General features: G+C 41.0%; 1 protein-coding gene across 2 annotated transcripts in view; it reads left to right on the top strand.

Annotated features, from left to right (window-relative positions):
- Positions 1–17,520, top strand: part of RAP1GDS1 (Rap1 GTPase-GDP dissociation stimulator 1) — an 81,708-nt gene that overhangs the window by 28,692 nt on the left and 35,496 nt on the right. For both annotated transcript variants that reach the window (XM_075201479.1, XM_075201486.1), the window contains exon 2: positions 13,081–13,188. In XM_075201479.1, the coding sequence (XP_075057580.1) occupies positions 13,081–13,188 (108 nt within the window). The remainder of the gene's footprint in view (positions 1–13,080; positions 13,189–17,520) is intronic.

Raw genomic sequence — 17,520 nt, 5'->3', positions numbered from 1 at the left:
ATTGGTCTGTAACTTGCACAGTGGAGGGGGTCCTTCCCTTCTTTGGGGATTACTACAATTCTAGCTTCGAGCATTTCAGGGGGGAAGGAGTCTCCCTGAAGAACATTGTTGTAAAGGGAGCGCAGGTGGGGAGCAAGCAAGCCCGAAAACTTCTTATAATAAGCGGCCGTGAAGCCATCGGGGCCTGGGGCTTTGCCTTTTTTTTGCCCTTTAATGGTTTGCTGGATTTCCTCTATCGAGATCTCCTCATTGAGATGTTCAAGAGCTTGGTGGGGTAATTTCGGAAGTTTGGAGTTGGCTAGAAATTCTGAGATTAGAGTGGCATTGGATTGTTGTGTTGGGGAGGTGGGGGAGGGTGGGAGGTTATACAATTCTGTGTAATATTGTTGGAAGGATTTTCTGATGGCCGCAGGATCGTAGAGAAGCTGGTTGTGGGAGTTACGGATCGAGACAATATTATTATTCGTCCTAGCGGTGCGGAGACGAGATGCCAGAATTTTATCTGCTTTGTCTCCTTTCTCATAGAAAGTTTGGCGAAGCCATTTGAGTCGCTTGGCAACTTGTTTGGAGAGAAGGAGATCCAGTTGAGCTTTTGTTTTATGTAAGGCCACTAACGTGGCAGGGTCAAAGGTCATCTTATGTTGGATTTCTAAATCATGGAGTTGGAGTGAGAGTTTATTGATATTGGAGAGGGTTTCTTTTTTATTCCTGGAGGCCATGCTGAGCAGATGTCCCCTCATGACCGCTTTATGCGCCAGCCAGAGAGTAGACTTAGAGATCTCCTGTGAGTCATTTAATTCGAAGTAGGTCTCTAGGTGTGATCTAAGCTGGGATACTATGTCTACATTGTGGAGGAGAGATTCGTTAAGGCGCCATGTCATGGGGCGTGGACGAGGTGTGAGGCCAGAAAGATCAATGGAAATGGGGGAGTGGTCAGACCAAATCAGGGGATGGATCCGGGCCTCCTGGAGGTTTAAGGCAAGGTCATGGCTGAGCAGGATCATATCTATGCGGGAATAAGATTGGTGAGGTGAGGAGTAAAACGTGTAGTCTCGAGCTGTTGGGTCTTTTACTCTCCAGGAATCATAAAGAAGCTGGGACTTCATGAGACTGAGGAGAGATTTAGAGGAGAGTGGGTCTGAAATGGGTAGGGCTGCAGCCACAGGGGAAGAGCGGTCGAGAGAGCTATTTAGGACGGTGTTGAAGTCTCCCGCTACTATAAGGTCCCCCTGACGGAGTCGTGTCAACAAAGTATCCAGTTTTGAGAAAAAACGATGTTGGTTTTGGTTAGGGGCATAGATGTTAACCAGGGTACAGAGTTTATTGTTAAGTTTACCTACCAAGATGAGGAACCGACCCTCTTTATCAGCGAGTGAGTCAATGAGTTCAAATGTAAGGTGGCGCGAAAACATAATGGCCACTCCGCGTTTCTTGGCTGAGTGATCGCATGCATGATGGGTGTTAGGGTAAATTTTTGAGCGTAACTCAGGGTGGCAGTTGTGTAGAAAGTGCGTTTCTTGTAGGAAAATTAGATCGCCTGTATGAAGTTTGAGAGTAGCAAAGAGTTTACCGCGCTTCTGGGGGGTGTTAAGGCCCTTTACATTAAAGGAGAGAACTCTAAGACCCATGTGAGGTAAGAAGGAAAAAGATAGAGATAGAGCCCAATGTGTAGGGGGCCGTGGGAAGTCTCAAAAAAGTGACAGGAGGGCACTTGGGGGGTTGTGCAGTACACGGGGGGGTAGATGAGAAAGTCATATCTGAATGTTTCATGTGGTCGGTTTGAAAAAGGGGAAGGTTGGTGGTGGGAAAAGGAGGGGAAAGGGTAGGAAGTAAGTCACACGGCAAAGTAGGCCGGGACCAGTGGTGCCGACATCTGGAGGGGATACTATGTACTGGGGGAGTACATAGGTCAGCATAGGAGCTAACAGCTCCGGAGGAGCGTGGCGAGGCATCCAGCAGACGCATCGCGCTGGCCAAAGAGAACGGGTCAGAGGGGTGTATCCCTCTGGGTTACCTGAAATAGAGGCTTTGGTAGTGGATTAAATGTGGGTGTTGGGCGAAGCAACCTGGGAGGGGGGTGGGGATAATGAATTTATGCAATATTGTAAGGGGTGGGAGTTGAGGTGAAGTATAGGAGGGGGACGGTAGGGAGTGTAAGAGGAAGAGGGCAAAGGTATAGCGAGGAGTAGAAGTATGGAAGGTATAGCGAAGAGTAGAAATATGGAGCAAGACATATCAGTGTAACCAAACATTTTGAAATTAAACAGAGTAGAATAGCACTAAGTGGTATTGTAGTGAAATACTGGAACCATATAACCATATATTTAACAATTACTCATGGAAAAGAGGTATCAGTTGCTAGTGCAGTAAAACAAAGATTGATAACTGATCGGGTGATCTCATGTAACAGCCCTCATTCAAAACAGGTTAGGTGGATAAATAAAGCGGGAAGATTAGGCAGATGACAGCCTGGGCCATCAAGAGGCACCTGTAGTGAGGGTATGCGACACAAGAGCACCCAGCAAAGATGCTAATAAACAGTACTACTAGCGAGTATAATGCAGCACAGTACAGTGGAAAAAAGGTTAAAGATCTACCAGGAGCTAGGGTCCCCCAGACAATATTAAACAAGATGAACCTAACCATGTAATAATATAGCAAGTGGCATACAAAAACATAACGGGGTTTTAACATGTGAGACGTTACGGAATAAAGTAGTGTTCCTTTGCGAGCCCCTCAAAGTGAGGGGAGACCTCACTAGAGGTGTGGGCCCATTGGTAAGAGAAGAACACAAATTACAGGAAAAACAAAACCTGAGAATGGTAATCAAGTCACGGAAGCTTCATCAGGTGGTGGCGATGATGTCGGCACAGTGGTCCATTCAGCACTGGGAGCTTGACGTGACGGGGGTCTTGCTGTTTTCTGAGGGAGAACGGATGACTCAGAAGGGGTTGGAAGACCGGTAGTAATTCCAAGTTTCGGGAGTAGGGAGTGGGCTTCAGATAGAGTTCTGGCCATTAGCATTGAGCCCTGATGCCAAATCAGGATGCGAAAGGGGAATCCCCAACGGTATTTAATTTGTCGCTGTTGAAGAAGTGTGGTGATAGGCTTAAAGTCTCTCCTTTTGGCTAGGGTGATTGGGGAAAGATCCTGGAAAATTTGAAGGGTAACATTGTCGAAGGTGATGGATTGAAGGCGGCGGACTTCTCTCATGATTTCTTCCTTCGCTGTGAAGTAGTGCATTCTGAGTATGACGTCCCTGGGTTGGGACGGGTCCTGGGAGCGGGGTCTCAGCGCCCTGTGGGCTCTGTCCAGGAGAAGATGTTCCTCAGGAGTAGAAGGGGAGAGCTGAGAGAAAAGTTTCTTGAGGTAAAGGTCCAAGTGAGCTGGCTCGATCTGTTCCGGTATTCCGCGGATTCTCAGATTGTTGCGTCGCGCTCGATTGTCTTGGTCTTCTTGTCCTTCTTGCAGTTGGGTAATGTCTTGGCGAATTTGGTGAAGGTCTGTTTCGTATGATTGTTGATAGGTTACCACTTCTTCCACTCTGTGTTCCAGATGATCGGTTCTACCGCCTATTTCAGCAATATCTGCTTTAAGTGAGTGGAGGGCTTGGACCGATGTTTTGACTTCCTTCAGTTCTTTGAGGAGAGATAGAAAGTCTCGGCGAGTCAAAGGAGAACAGTCCTCACTTTCAGGATCTGAGTCAGAGTGATCACTAGATCTGGCCGGAGTTTTCTGTTTGGAGAGATAAGGAAGGAGATCTCCTCCTGGAGGTTTCTTTCCTCCTCTGGGCATCGTAGTAGAGTGGGAAGAAAACCCGTTGAGGAAGTGGTGAGGGAGGAGGATCGGTTGCTTCGCTATAAGTGGTTCAGGGCCGAGGGGGATAGAGAGACATGATTAGCATCTAGACATCTGTTGATCGTCTGGTGGGAAGTGTGGGAGCCCCCACATTATAAGGAATTTGTCGGTCAAGGCCCTTCTCAATAAATGGAATTGTATAAGCACTGAAAAGACCTATGGATATATAGGTATTATTTCTTAGAAAGTTATAGAGCGCAGTGCCCGGTATTGGCCACTGGATGGCAGCACTGGTGTTGAAGTGCAGATAGGAACAAGCAATTTCTATTGTATAGATCTGGTTGACCCAGGTGGGTTAATAACAATGAAGATTTATGTTCCTCCGAACTCCTATTCCCAGTAGGGGATCTTAGAAATTTGTGTGGCAGCCAGCCTCAAGGCAGAAGGAGGGTATTGTGACTCACCGCTTGGGAGAAGACAGGAGCAGGTCAGTGCAGCGTCAGCAGCTCCCAGGATGGACATGGGCTCCCAAGCCACACAGCGCAGCCAGCAGACTCCAGGGGGAGAGAGGCCAGATGAGATGGAGCTGCCCTGCAACTGGAGGTCCTGTGAGGAGAAGCGCCTTCGCGGCAAGATGGCGGCCGCGGGGTCAAAATCGAGGCCCCGGCTTTCCGGCGCGGGCTAGGCCTCACTACCGTCGGGAGGTCCAGGAGCACGGCGGAGATCCCGGGGGCGATCTGAAGTGCAGCAGAGACCTCCGGTAAGTCGCGGAAGCGCTATAGGCAGGGTCTTGACTATTTGGGGGCAGTGTGGAGTCCTTATTGATAGTGGACTTCCACGGAGCTCAGAGACAGCGCGACCGTCCGTTATGGCTGACAGGCCACGGCCCCGAACTTATCTATTTTTATATTCAAATATCAGATTGTTAATTTAAATTAATTCAATGGACATAAATTCACCTTTATGGCAGTCTGCATGGTGAGGTTTATTGTTTGTGAATCCATGTTGCAACATTATAAAGAGCGCTGAGGTTATGACTTGGTATATGAAACAAAGATAGATGCTGAAGACATAGAGCAAGAAAAACTGGCGCATTGGGGATTGTTGGCTACAGACTCTCTAAACAAGTTAACCATGCAGTGCTCTATATTATGGAGCCTTCTATAGCAATTTCATATCGTTTTTAGGAGAGAGATTAACATTTTCTTGAATCTGAGGTCCTAAAATTAAGATCCATGGTAAAATGAAATGAAGCCTGTGATGTCACACAGATAAGTAAAATGAACACTATCAAGTCTTTCTGTACTTTTAAATAAATATTAAGCAATGCTCTGTGATCAGTGGTGCAAAAATAAAATGTCTGGCTTAATGAATAAAATGGTGCTGTAACCCATAGTAATGAATGAGGTGTTTTGTTTTCACATTAAAAACAGCACTAGGAAATAGCTCAAATTTGGTCGATATGGGTTAGCTCATTTGTGCACATTGCACCATCTGTGTATTATTGATTTGTGTCTTTAGTGTCTCTACAAGAGCTTAGTGCAACAGCTTGGTCTCGTGGTGATATCTATTGCTCATTTGAAGCTCAACAAGTTTTGGGCTAATTACACTGAACCTTTCTGCACTATAAAAAGGTTATAAAAAAATTAGCAGCTGCTTCCAACAATAAGAAAGTTAAAATGTACACTTCCTTCTTTTTTTTTTTTGCAAAGCTTCATTTGTGAAAGACTAGTAAGACCAGTGTTTAAATATAAGTTTTTCACAGTTTATGTTACTGTCTCTTTAAACAGATGGTCCTTGTTGGATTTAGCTGTCCTTAATCTTCTAACCTATAATAACTGACTTGAAGAGCTGATCTTCTTGATATGAGCCTATTGTTTTGGTCAGTTAATGTACACAAGCTAATTCCGACCATTTTCCAATTGCATTTTTGCTGTACCTGACTATGATCAGATTGGTCTCGTTGATTTCATTATAATGCATTAATTTCTGTTGACCAGTACAGTATGTTACTGTGTTAGGCAGAATCCAATTTTGAAGACTATAACAAATATATATAACATGTATGTGATACCTTTTTAATTGCTAACTAATTCCATTGATATTACAAACATTGGTGACACACAGCCCCGTTCTGCATGGAATGTTTACAATCATGACCTGAAAAGGGTCATTCATTAAGCTACATACTAAAAAATGTATCCCACAGATTATATGCTATTTGTGATATTATACACCTAATGTTGTGTGCGACAACATATTTATAGGCACAATTTTACCCTTGTATTGTAAAATAGAAATTGTCACACATTAAATGAAGTTTCAATCTCCCTTTACTGCCATGACTGTATTTTATGGAAAAACATGATAGTAGGCAGGACAGGTGAGTGTCATTTTTTTTTTTTACTATGCACAGTCCCCCAAATGGTCATGCAGAGCACCTACATGATGGCGTTTCCCAAAAGCAGAAAGTGGATGAAAGTCTATGTATGTGTAGGACAGTCAAATGGGATAAACCGTTACAGTGCAAAATGAAAACAACAATTAGGAAAGGTAGTGATTGTAAGGGCAGTGAGATATGGGGTCTGGGTTAGATTAGTTTGCACTGAGATGAACCTTACAAAACACCTCCCTTTTCTCCATCCTTTTGATCAATTCCCTTATATGGTTATACTGTTTGGTAGCTATAGCACATCCTCTTGAGCCTTTTGAGACTGAATTCAGGCTGTGTGGTGCAGGTATATTTGCTTTGGTTGTCCACCAGTATAATACAAACCACATTGTGTCAATCCGTCCCTTTAACTGTAAATCTCCTATCATGCTGAATGATGATCAAATGGTGCATGATCCTTGAAAAGTTCTATTTGGTTCATACTTAGTGAGATTTGGTTATAATCTATTAATATGTCAGTGGTATTGATCTGTATATTTTGCTTGCTAGCTTTCTTTATTGGGCTAGTATTGCATTGCAGATGCTTGTTCTGTATCAAAAAAATCGTTAAGAACAGCATGCATGGATAGCCTGTTTATGGAGAATGTGTTGGTAAGTAAATATGCCAGCTTTGCATCAAGGAAACCTTCCAAGTGATTGTCCCAGCTCCCAGAACACATTTTATGTACTGGCTGAATAGTTAAATACAACGAGCATATAAGTCTTATTAAAGTTGCTTCTTGCTAGCTTTTGGGAATATTCCCATATTCCTTTTTCATCAGCTTGTGGAAAGACCTGAAGCTTCTGAAACAGTGTTGTTTCTCCGAGAAAGTAATATGAACTAACGAAATAAAAAAAATTACCGGAGAAAGACAAAATCACTGATCTTACAATATTGCATGTTCATTGAGATTTTTGTTAATTTTGTGTTTCTGCAGTGAATTAGTATTCACGCTGACGTTATTTTTTTCCTTCTCCTTTCTGCCTTTACCACACCATGCATGTTTTCCACCAGGTATTTTCCTGGCACAAAAGGTATTAAAATGTCACTCAAGAGCTGTAATTAGACATTTCAGTGGTCACGGCAAAAGAGGACACTGGCTCCCCCAGCATTGTGGAAGTAGATGTTGCCTCTCATGGGGACATGTGCCTAGCCCTCTACAAGCGCAAGTCCGTTCTTCAACCCTGTGCTGCTCCTTTATATTTGTTCTTGCAGCTTTAACTACATGGTGCTGATGCTGGTGTTTTAAGTTCACCTGCTGCTTGCCCAGATCCTGGGATGTTGGGGCCTCGTTTGGAAAAAAAAAGGTAATTACTATGCACCTCCTGGAAAGGCCGTGTAATGAGTGAACAATCTAGGCCTCCTTTCCCCCTTAATCTGCCAGACATTAAATAAGTAACTTTATTTATTCAATAAACAGGCCTCCTACCACCCAATCCACCCAATAACTTAATAGCATTCACATTTAATAAATATGCCTGTCGGGGATAGCCACATTTTGCCGGCTTCCTGATTTAATATCTTCTCAAACAGTCAAACAATATATCACCCTCTATTTTGTCATGAAACCGCTCCTGAACACCTTAACTTGTCACAAACCACACTTTATGCACTCGTGACTTGAAAGAGTTTACTGAATGGGGTTACACACAATTCCAGCACTCAAGCTTTCTCTTTCCTATCACACAGGTTGGCACTGCACACACCAGCAATCTAAGGGTTAACACCTCCAGACTCGGTTACACATATGTACATGCAGGCACACACTTAAACTTGTTAGTCAAAGTTATTAACAATTCACAAACCAGCATTCAAAGGGTTAGCATGGTCATTGTGACGAAACAAGTTTGATAACACTTTAACCAGCCTGTCCCTCGTTTCTCACATAATGTGGATTATAGCAAGTACTTTTTATAGCCCTTGCTTTTTTTACCCCAGCTCAACAGGGTACAACTGCAGTGTCTAATTACATGTGGATAAGGGGACATTGTAACTAATTGTAAATATGTGTATTGTTTATTGTATATTGTTGATGTGGCAGTGAGGTTGTTGTTCATTGTCCTTAAAGTGAAGCCAGGGGGGCTATGGGTAGGAACCAGGTTGCAAGATACTGGTGAGGGGAAGGCTGTTAAGTATCCATTGTTATCACAATACTACTCCAGATGTTTGGTCTACAATCTGGCAGGGGGGGAGGTTCTGTGGAAGTACAGCTCATCTCCACGCCCCTCTCCAACCCCACTAGTCCAGGACTCACCAATGTTTAACAAGGAGAGGCCCAAGGGATTACCCAGAGAGAGGAAAGGACTGTGGAAATGTGACCCTAGATATAAGGAGCCACTCTGGGGGGGAGGGGAGATTCATTCTGGGATTTCATTCATGGAAGGAGCAGTGTAGCTGATTTTAAATTTTCGTTCTCTTCCAATAGAGTACAGCTGCAGCTAAGAGAAGAACATCATGAGTTTAAGTCAGAACTGTAGATCCTTAAGCTAGTGGGGTAAGACATATGATGTGGTAAACCTGCCTGGCATTTATTTATGGTGTACAAAATAATCTAGTGATTTGTTTTTATTACAATAGATGTATTGCTTTATTTTCTAACTGCATTTAGCTGAGTGACTAATAAGAACCTTAGAAGCTACTGGGTAGGCTTCCCTAGTCTAGGAAGGCACCCGTGAGTGGCCAGCCAGAGTGAAGTGGGGAGAATTTCGCCAGTTAACCCAGTAACTTCACAACTCTTCATAAAAGGCTAATGAATTTGCTTAGAGCAATAAGGACAGCACTTAATAAATGTTAGATTTAATATACAAAAGAGTACAATGCTTACAGGTTATAAAACCATAAAAATGACAAAATATATGGCAAAACAGTTAAAATAACAAGGACAAAGTTTCATAGTATAAACTTGCATAAGAGTTTTTTAATCTGCGCCAAGGGAAATTGGCTTGGAAGATGGACAAAAGTCCATCTTCTTGATTGCCCAAAAGTCTGACAATTTCTTGTATGTGGTATCATCTTTTTAAAGAAACTTTGTCACATTTCCTCTCCTCCAGGAGTTGTGGTCTCCAGGGGAGGGCCTGTGACATTTTGCAACCATAATTACATTCCCTGTTTAATACCCAATGCTAAAATGTAGCATAACTTTCCTGAATAAGGTCACACAGACCCAATTTTATTATCAATAAATCCAATACAAATTTACCAATTTATAAATACCAAATATAGATAGGTCCAGGGAATTAATTGAGCTGATACTCATTTTCACATCTTCCCTGCATGACAGACAGCTTTATTTGACGTATGGGCTGCCCTTCATCATGCCATTTATGAATATGTGGTTGATCACTAATTTGATTTAAGTGGCATTTTAGAAACTGAATTAGATTTGCCTCTATAAAATATAGCAAGCCATCCTGTGGTCTCCTGCAAGGAGTGGCTCCCAAGCGTCTCTCTAGGTGTCAAAATAAACTCCTGTGCCAGGATGTAGATCACCCCAGGGGGCCTTTAAAGCTGCTTAGCTTCCCCTAAACGTGACACTGTTATCTTGTAATAGGCGTGTGGAGAGCCACAGCATAAACAGATACTGGCCTCACATTTTACACCTTAGTTTACAGAGAAGCTCAAATTATTAATTCATTTGATATACACTATTTTCAATACAGTTGTGATTATGCTTTGTTCCCCACAATTATGTTATTTGTTAAACCGTATAACTGTAATTAATCCCTGTTCATTACAATGCCTATCCCCCCCCCCCTACAGCAACATTAAATTAATAGCACCCAGTTTAATAATTAGGCCTTATTCACCCTTTCCAGCCCTGACATTAAATGAACAGTAGTCCAATTTAATAAAAAGGCTTATATCCCCCACCAACCCCAAAATCAAATATATTGATTACAAATTTCCCCCAGATATAATAGATATTGGACAAATAACAGATGGCCGTTGCTCCCCCTCTGACTTCCCACCCTGTTACGGACCTGATTAATACTATATAAATACATCTATGTGAAAGAGAGGGGATGCTTCATAGTTTAGAACTTTCTATTGTAAATCAGCCTTTAAAAGCAAGAATTGCGCACCGGTGGTAGATTAAAACTTTCTTTTCAGAGAAGCCTTGTCCAGACAGTGTGGCACAGTTTTTTCAGAATACAGCTACAGAAGTCTGAGATCTAAGTAAAGCTCAACTGTTGGTCTTTGGTTAGAGTTGAATGGGGCTACTAAAGAGAAAGTTTCCCCAGTGCTGAGGGGGGATCCTGATCATCAGGTTTCACCCGTCCATTACTTTACATTAGTGTATAAAAAGTCAAATAAAATACATCTTTATAATGAATAATACATGTTCATTTTGATCTCCCCTGGCACCTTGTCCCCTCTGCCATGAGATACTGTCCCCTGACACCTTCCCTCCTGGCACTTTATCCCTCCCCTGAGATCGTGTACTCAGCACCTTCTCTCTCTCCTGGCACCCTGTCCACTCTCACCAGATATTGTCGCTTAAAACTCCCCTGTTTAAAATTAAAAGTGTATAAAACCAAATTATATTATAGGAGTCTTTTCATGGTGCAGTATATTTATTTATGAACACTAAAAAACTGGAATACTAAGTCAAGTTCATCAAGAAATATATAAAACTGAAAACCCTAAATAGCTTTATGTTGTTCTAGCCCTACGCATATCCTGCTTGCCTGTGTGTGAAGAATTAATACAACAGATGTACAACGCACCTAAAATGCATCCTTAATATGCAAATTAAAATTATATATGTCTCTATAAAGGATGTTATGTTTTGAACATGCATTAAAAATAGCAATAAACTTGATATGTAAAAATAGAAATAAATTACACCGCAATACAAGCAAATGAAAGTACCATAAGTACAGTATCAACGTCAATATGGAACACTTATAAGCAGAGTAAATATCTAAGTCGTATATTGGACTTCTAAGAGACGGGTGATGGTTGTACTTTCTAATATATGATTTTCAATGTCTGTTCTCTTCAGATCCATCTCCCTCCTCCCTACTTTTCCCGTCCTCTCTGTCAGAAGTAAATTAATTACCTTATTATCTTCTTTTTTCTTTTGCTCACTTCTCTGCTTCTACTTTCTTCTTAGCATTCTTCCTAGCTCCTCTTCAGCTTGGGTAAATTGCGTGCTGGTATTGCACCCCCCTCGAACTTGTGTCCTGGGTGATCGCACCGCCCTTGTTACGGCCCTGTGCGTTGGGCTGCCATTGTAAACACAACCGTACAGTAGTAGATGCTTTTCTTAAACTGGTATATCAGTTGCATAATGTGGTTAAATGGAAAGATTGATGGGAAAAGTAAAGGGGATTGCCTGACTGTGTAAATAGTGATTATTAGCCTAGGTAGAATTATTACTGATTTGTCCAAGTACTGTTGAATATTTTGTCTACACACTAATGAATTGATACTAATGTCTAATAATATCTAATTGGGGTTTGGATTGGCACTAATGGTTAGTGGTATGGGCAAGCGATGACTGCAGAAAACTCATGTTTATGCTATCTACTTTCACAAAGAAAAATATCATTGCAGGGCAATCCGGACCACTATAATCCTATTTTAGCAATCTGATTTGCCAGGAAGAGACTGATCACCTTAAACACAACTGTTATGTTTGTAGAATGTGCAGAGTGGAAGAGGTTGAACTGATTTGAACAACTAAAAGACATGCTTTTGTGTACAGATGAAAACTTTTCAACCAGGATGGTCTGTCTAATTTCTGATTGATTTGATTATCTACCTTTTGATTGTATGTGGTCTTTTAGTGCCAGGGTAAAACCATTTGTGTAAGTGAACATACTGCGGTACAGAAAATGCATGGCAGGGAAGTAATCTAAGGGCTAGATTTACTAAGCTGCGGGTCTGAATAAGTGGGGATGTTGCCTATAGCAACCAATCAGATTCTAGCTTTAATTTATTTAGTACTTTTTACAAAATGATAGCTAGAATCTGATTGGTTGCTATAGGCAACATCCCCACTTTTTCAAACCCGCAGCTTAGTAAATCTAGCCCTAAGTGTGCATGGTTTGATTTGTAGGCTGGTCTCGTGTAATAATGTAGAACATATTCAGTTTAAATAGCATTAGCTTATAAACCAGAATTGTTAATATATAGTAATGTCACATATACCCAAGATGAATAGCACTATGCATTTTTGCAATACACAAAGGGGGGTATTCAATTGTTCGTCCGGACCTCAGGAAAAACTTGCGCTCTAAAACTATTACCGTTAATACGGTAATTACTCGCTGAATTTCAGCAAGTAAATTACTGTATGAACGGTATTTACACGCAATATTACCGTATTAACGGTAATAGTTTTAGAGAGCGAGTTTTTATGAGGTCCGGACGAACGATTGAATACCCCCCCAAAGAATAAGAATTAGGGCAAGTCGAGCAAAATATAGCTTCTTTGCTTACTTTAATGATTCACTCTGGCAACAAAAGAGTACCAGAACTTTGTCCTAAATCTCCTCTGCCACTGATTACATGAACAAATTGATGCACCTTTCATTAGCTTGAGATGGAGTCCTGATGTGAGGAACTGATATTTCCTCTGTCCAGCACTTCAACATGGTGAGAGATAGGGCGAATGTCATAGCATAGTCCATGCTAGCTGATAATTTTGTTTGTTGTGGCAAACTTGACTTGCTGTCAGACCCTGATGGATCCTGATCACACACCTGTATTTGAGGTAAAAATACATCCATTCTTTTTATTTCAGTATTTTGTATTGGATGAGACTTCATGTATTCAGTTAATAAGGAAGTATGATTATTCAAACTTAATGGATTTAAGCATTTTTTTAACACTTGTATTGCAGATAACTTAAGTGACACTTTGGAGAAATTGAAGATAACTGGATCTGACTGTGCATCTGACAAGTTAGATGGATGTTTGGATTGTCTGCTTCAGGCACTTGGTCAAAACAGTAAGTTCCCATTTTCCCACTTATTACATGGTAACAAATGTGTTGTACGTATATCCTTGACAGACACCTAGTATGTGCAGTTTGCAGGAGAGATAGAAGAGTTGTGTGTGATGGAAATCTCTAGAGAAGATATACTGTATGGTACATTCGTAGATCATATCTTGGTAGCAAAATCTGATCTGGTACAAAGCAGCCATTTGCATTAAGCCTGCTAGGTCAGTGGCATCTCCAGTGTTCAATTGAAACCACTTAAATGTTTAACTTTGCCCCTGTGCTGAACTTGTGGGCTCTGAAAGAATTTAATAGTGATCTATTTTCACTTGCTTATGGGTAGCAAATTGTTAAAGAAATACCTATTGTTTTAGGGCTGGAACAGTGTTCCATAGAAATTTGAATTCATTGGGGCATATTCAATTCTTGCCGTTTTCTGCGGCGTTAAAACTACTACCGTTATTACGGTAATAGTAAGCTGGATTTCAGCTCGCGGCTCAGGGAGCTGCGAGCTGAAATCCAGCGAGAAAACTACCGTAATAACTGTTTTTACGCGCACTATTATCGTAATAGCGGTAATAGTGCACGTGCCACGAGATTTTTGCCGACAATTGAATATGCCCCTAAATAGGCAGATGATCAAATGGAGCCACATGGATATAAGCTGAAATTGGCTCTGTAGCACGTTAACAAAAGGGGCATATTCAATTAGCTTTTCGGTCCACGTTTACACGCGGCTGCACAAGTCCCGATATCGCAACATTGCGGATTTCCGTGCGCTCCCCATAAGGTTGCGAAGGGTAATCCGCGATGTTGCGGTACCCTATTGTCACTTTACATGTGCAGCCGCAGACCGAAAAGCTAATAGAAAATGCCCCTTTAAATCAATTGCACCCAACGAACTACATATATATTATGTTTAGTTATTTGTTCCAGAGAACAGAGTAATTTCAAAAATAAGAATGTCCAATTACTGGTTTTGTGTCGTAGCCACTTCCTACCACTGTGCCATGCCCCGAGCAATTGTATTGTGTTAGGATTACCACACATCAATAATGCTGGCCACACACACAGCAAGATTTGGCAGTAGGCTGATATTACACATTATATGGCAACAAAATGCCTCCATGTCTTACACTAATCCAATTGAAAACGATTAGTTATTTGACATATACATATTTCCATTTCGTACATACAAAGGGAGGGGTAAAAATAGAATATAACGACTTCAATTTTTACTGTAAAATCCAATATGCTAAAATACCAGAAACAGAATTCAAAACACTAATTATATGTCTGTGTGTCAACCATATGAAAATGATTTCAAAAGCTAGAAGTCATTGTCAAATGTTAGGATCTCGAAAATTTGCAAAATAAAATGTGTGTTGTGTAAAGGAAAACAAATAGTGGTTAATTCTGTGTACTGTGTATACACACAAGATTGTAAGCTGTGCCATATATACGCACACAAGTTACGACCCCGTAACTTACATGTCCACAGAAGGTATACCCTAGTATCTTCCCTGTCTGCCACTGTGACGTGCCTGTGAACCAAACTATAAACCTAAACAATGCAGCTTCGAGCAGTATGCCCCACAGTATATGCAGTATAAGTAACATTGACCTTAGCACTGAGTGGCTGGGGGCCTTTTACAACTTGTTCATGCATTCCTTGCACAACGTTCTACAGTGTTGGGCTATTACAGTGGCAGGAGTTATACTTCAACACCCAAACTCCAGTTATGACATCACTGGCAGGGGCAAACAGGATTTTTAGAAGGGGGTTCCAAATGGTTGATTTCCGAATGAGGACGGACCTGTTTCTTACCTCACCTCCAAGTACAAGTACATTACAGTTTACTTTTCATTAAATCTTGGGATATAGCAGGAAACCTTTTGAAAAAATAAGGGTTGGCACATTGCATCACAAGCCTGGGAACAATAACTCTGTGTGAAGCTAGAATGCATTTTCATCTTTGACAGGCTGCTTTTGTCTACAGCAGGCCTGGCCAACCTGTGGCTCTCCAGGTATTGTGAAACCACAAGGTACAGCATACCCTGCCTGCAATTGGCTGGTTTTCAGCTGGCAAAGCATGCTGGGAGTGTAGTTTCACAACACATGGAGAGCCACATGTTGGTCAGGCTTGGTCTATAGCATACTGTTTTAACTTGTCCAAATAAAGACATGGGGTAAATTTATCAAGCGGAGGGTTTTAAAAAAAAATTTAGTTGTTATTTTGTAGAATGTACTAAATAAATGATAACTAGAATCTGATTGCTATAGGCAACAGCTCCACTTTTTCAAACCTGCAGCTTGATAAATTTACCTCATGATCTTTTAAAGAAAATGTATATGGAAGCAAAGTCAATATAGATTTATTTTATCTATATGATATAAGTGTTCAACAGGACTGAGATGTTCAAATAATCTTCAGCCGCATTATGTATTTGTAGCTTTTTTTAAATCTTGGGTTTACAGAAGTATTCTTCCCAATATGGATGTTAAACCAGACACCTTACACATCACAACACACAGCAGAGACTATAGCCTGGCAACCCGCAAATAATTTGACAGTGGAGGAGATTTATCAAGAGTTTGATTTTGACCAATTTAGTGATTTTAAATGGTGGTTTGCAATTCACCTTAACTACTAAATCTCCACTGTTTTCAACCCTCCAATTTATTTCAAAATCACAGAAATGATTGTAGAGCAGGGGAAATGTATTAAAGGATTATTTGCAAAATAACCATGGAAATCTCCAAAACGAATCGCTCTGGTTTCATTGGACAATACATTTCTATGGGTGCAGAAAGCCCATAGAAATACATTGCTGATTAAAACACATGGAAAATCCCTCCATTAAGTAAGTAAATAAACATGTTTCCTTTAAAAAAAGAAAAGATTAAATTGTGGGAACGTTTCAGAACCCTATTGTTTTCAATTGAGGGAAGATCAGTACCAGCTTTACCAATCGCAAGCAGCCAACATGTAAATATTGATTTCCCCATTCATTTGTATGCCCATTAAAATGCATTGCCTATTCAAGTGAATCGATTAAATTGAATATAAATTGATGTTTAATTGATTGGCGCATTTGAGGGATGAATTAACAATTTATTTCTGGCGATTTCAGGCAACTTTAACTTGTGAACAAAATCGAAATTTGATAAATTTTCTCTGCATTTGTTTGACCTCTCCAAAAGATCTGAGGTATTTTAACTGTATTATACATTGTCCCTTTCTGCTGTATATTATGTAATTAAATGCTCTGTTCTGTTATCTATCAATATATAAACACAGCCCCTTCTGATGTATAGTATAAAATCTATAGCCTCCCTCGTATGTCTATTTTAAAACAGCCCCACATTATTCAGTGCACAGCCCCTCACAGGTGTGAATTATCCATTCATTTATTTAAGGTGAGACTCTTTTAATCCGCTCCTCTAATATTGACTGTGTTTAATCTTATCATGGTTGTCCTCTCTCCCAACCTAGCTATACTGTAGAACCTTCAGCTGTTCTACTGTATTATCTTCATATATGATTGGCCTTACACAGGGCTGTCTGGAGAAAAGGATTTCCCTGTATGTCCTCAACCTATTGCTATATGTGGCAGATGTTGAACCACCCCCACCCCCCGGTTATTTTGTATGCTCCTCAGTGGCCGGAAGAGGAGTCCAGGATAAAGCTAATTGGCACTTCCCCCCCCTGCCTAGTTCCTTCTGGCGGAAATGAAACCTGATTTGAGCTCTGGGTGACGTGTGTGTGGGGGGGGGGTTCTTGGAAACTGGAGATTGCCCTTAAGTGCGCTTTTGACTGGGATTCCTGTGAGTGTAGTATTACAACTAGGTTGCTGCAATAGAAAAGCAATACCAGGAGTGGGGAATCTTGTGGTAGGGCATTGAGGACATGGTTCATTCACAATTATTAGGTGCAGTGGGGACCTGGCAATCCTGGGATTTGCCCAGCCCTGTTATTTGTCTGAACACCGAGTATGGGCAGAATAAAGACCTTCTCCACAAGAATTTAGCCTAACATACAGGATGTCCTGTACATCTTCGTTTCATGCCAGACCACTGAAACAGAGTGATTTGACAGACTGTCTAGCTTTCTAGACATTTTTTGTATAAGCCTGTCTGAGTTACTCTTTCACACATGTATCTGCTTATACAATGATAAAAACCAGATACCCCTGCACTTTTTTTTATTTTTATTATGATAGATTAATGAAAGGAAAAAGTAATACTTGTTTAGTTGAAATTGTGCCAAGTTCTATTTTTAACCATCGATATGTCCTTAGTTGACTCTGACAAAATTAATTTGCAAATTGAGCCATTAG

This window comes from Mixophyes fleayi, chromosome 1 (assembly GCF_038048845.1).
Source record: "Mixophyes fleayi isolate aMixFle1 chromosome 1, aMixFle1.hap1, whole genome shotgun sequence".
Taxonomy (NCBI): Eukaryota; Metazoa; Chordata; class Amphibia; order Anura; family Limnodynastidae; genus Mixophyes; species Mixophyes fleayi.
This window is presented reverse-complemented; position numbering and strand designations above follow the sequence as displayed.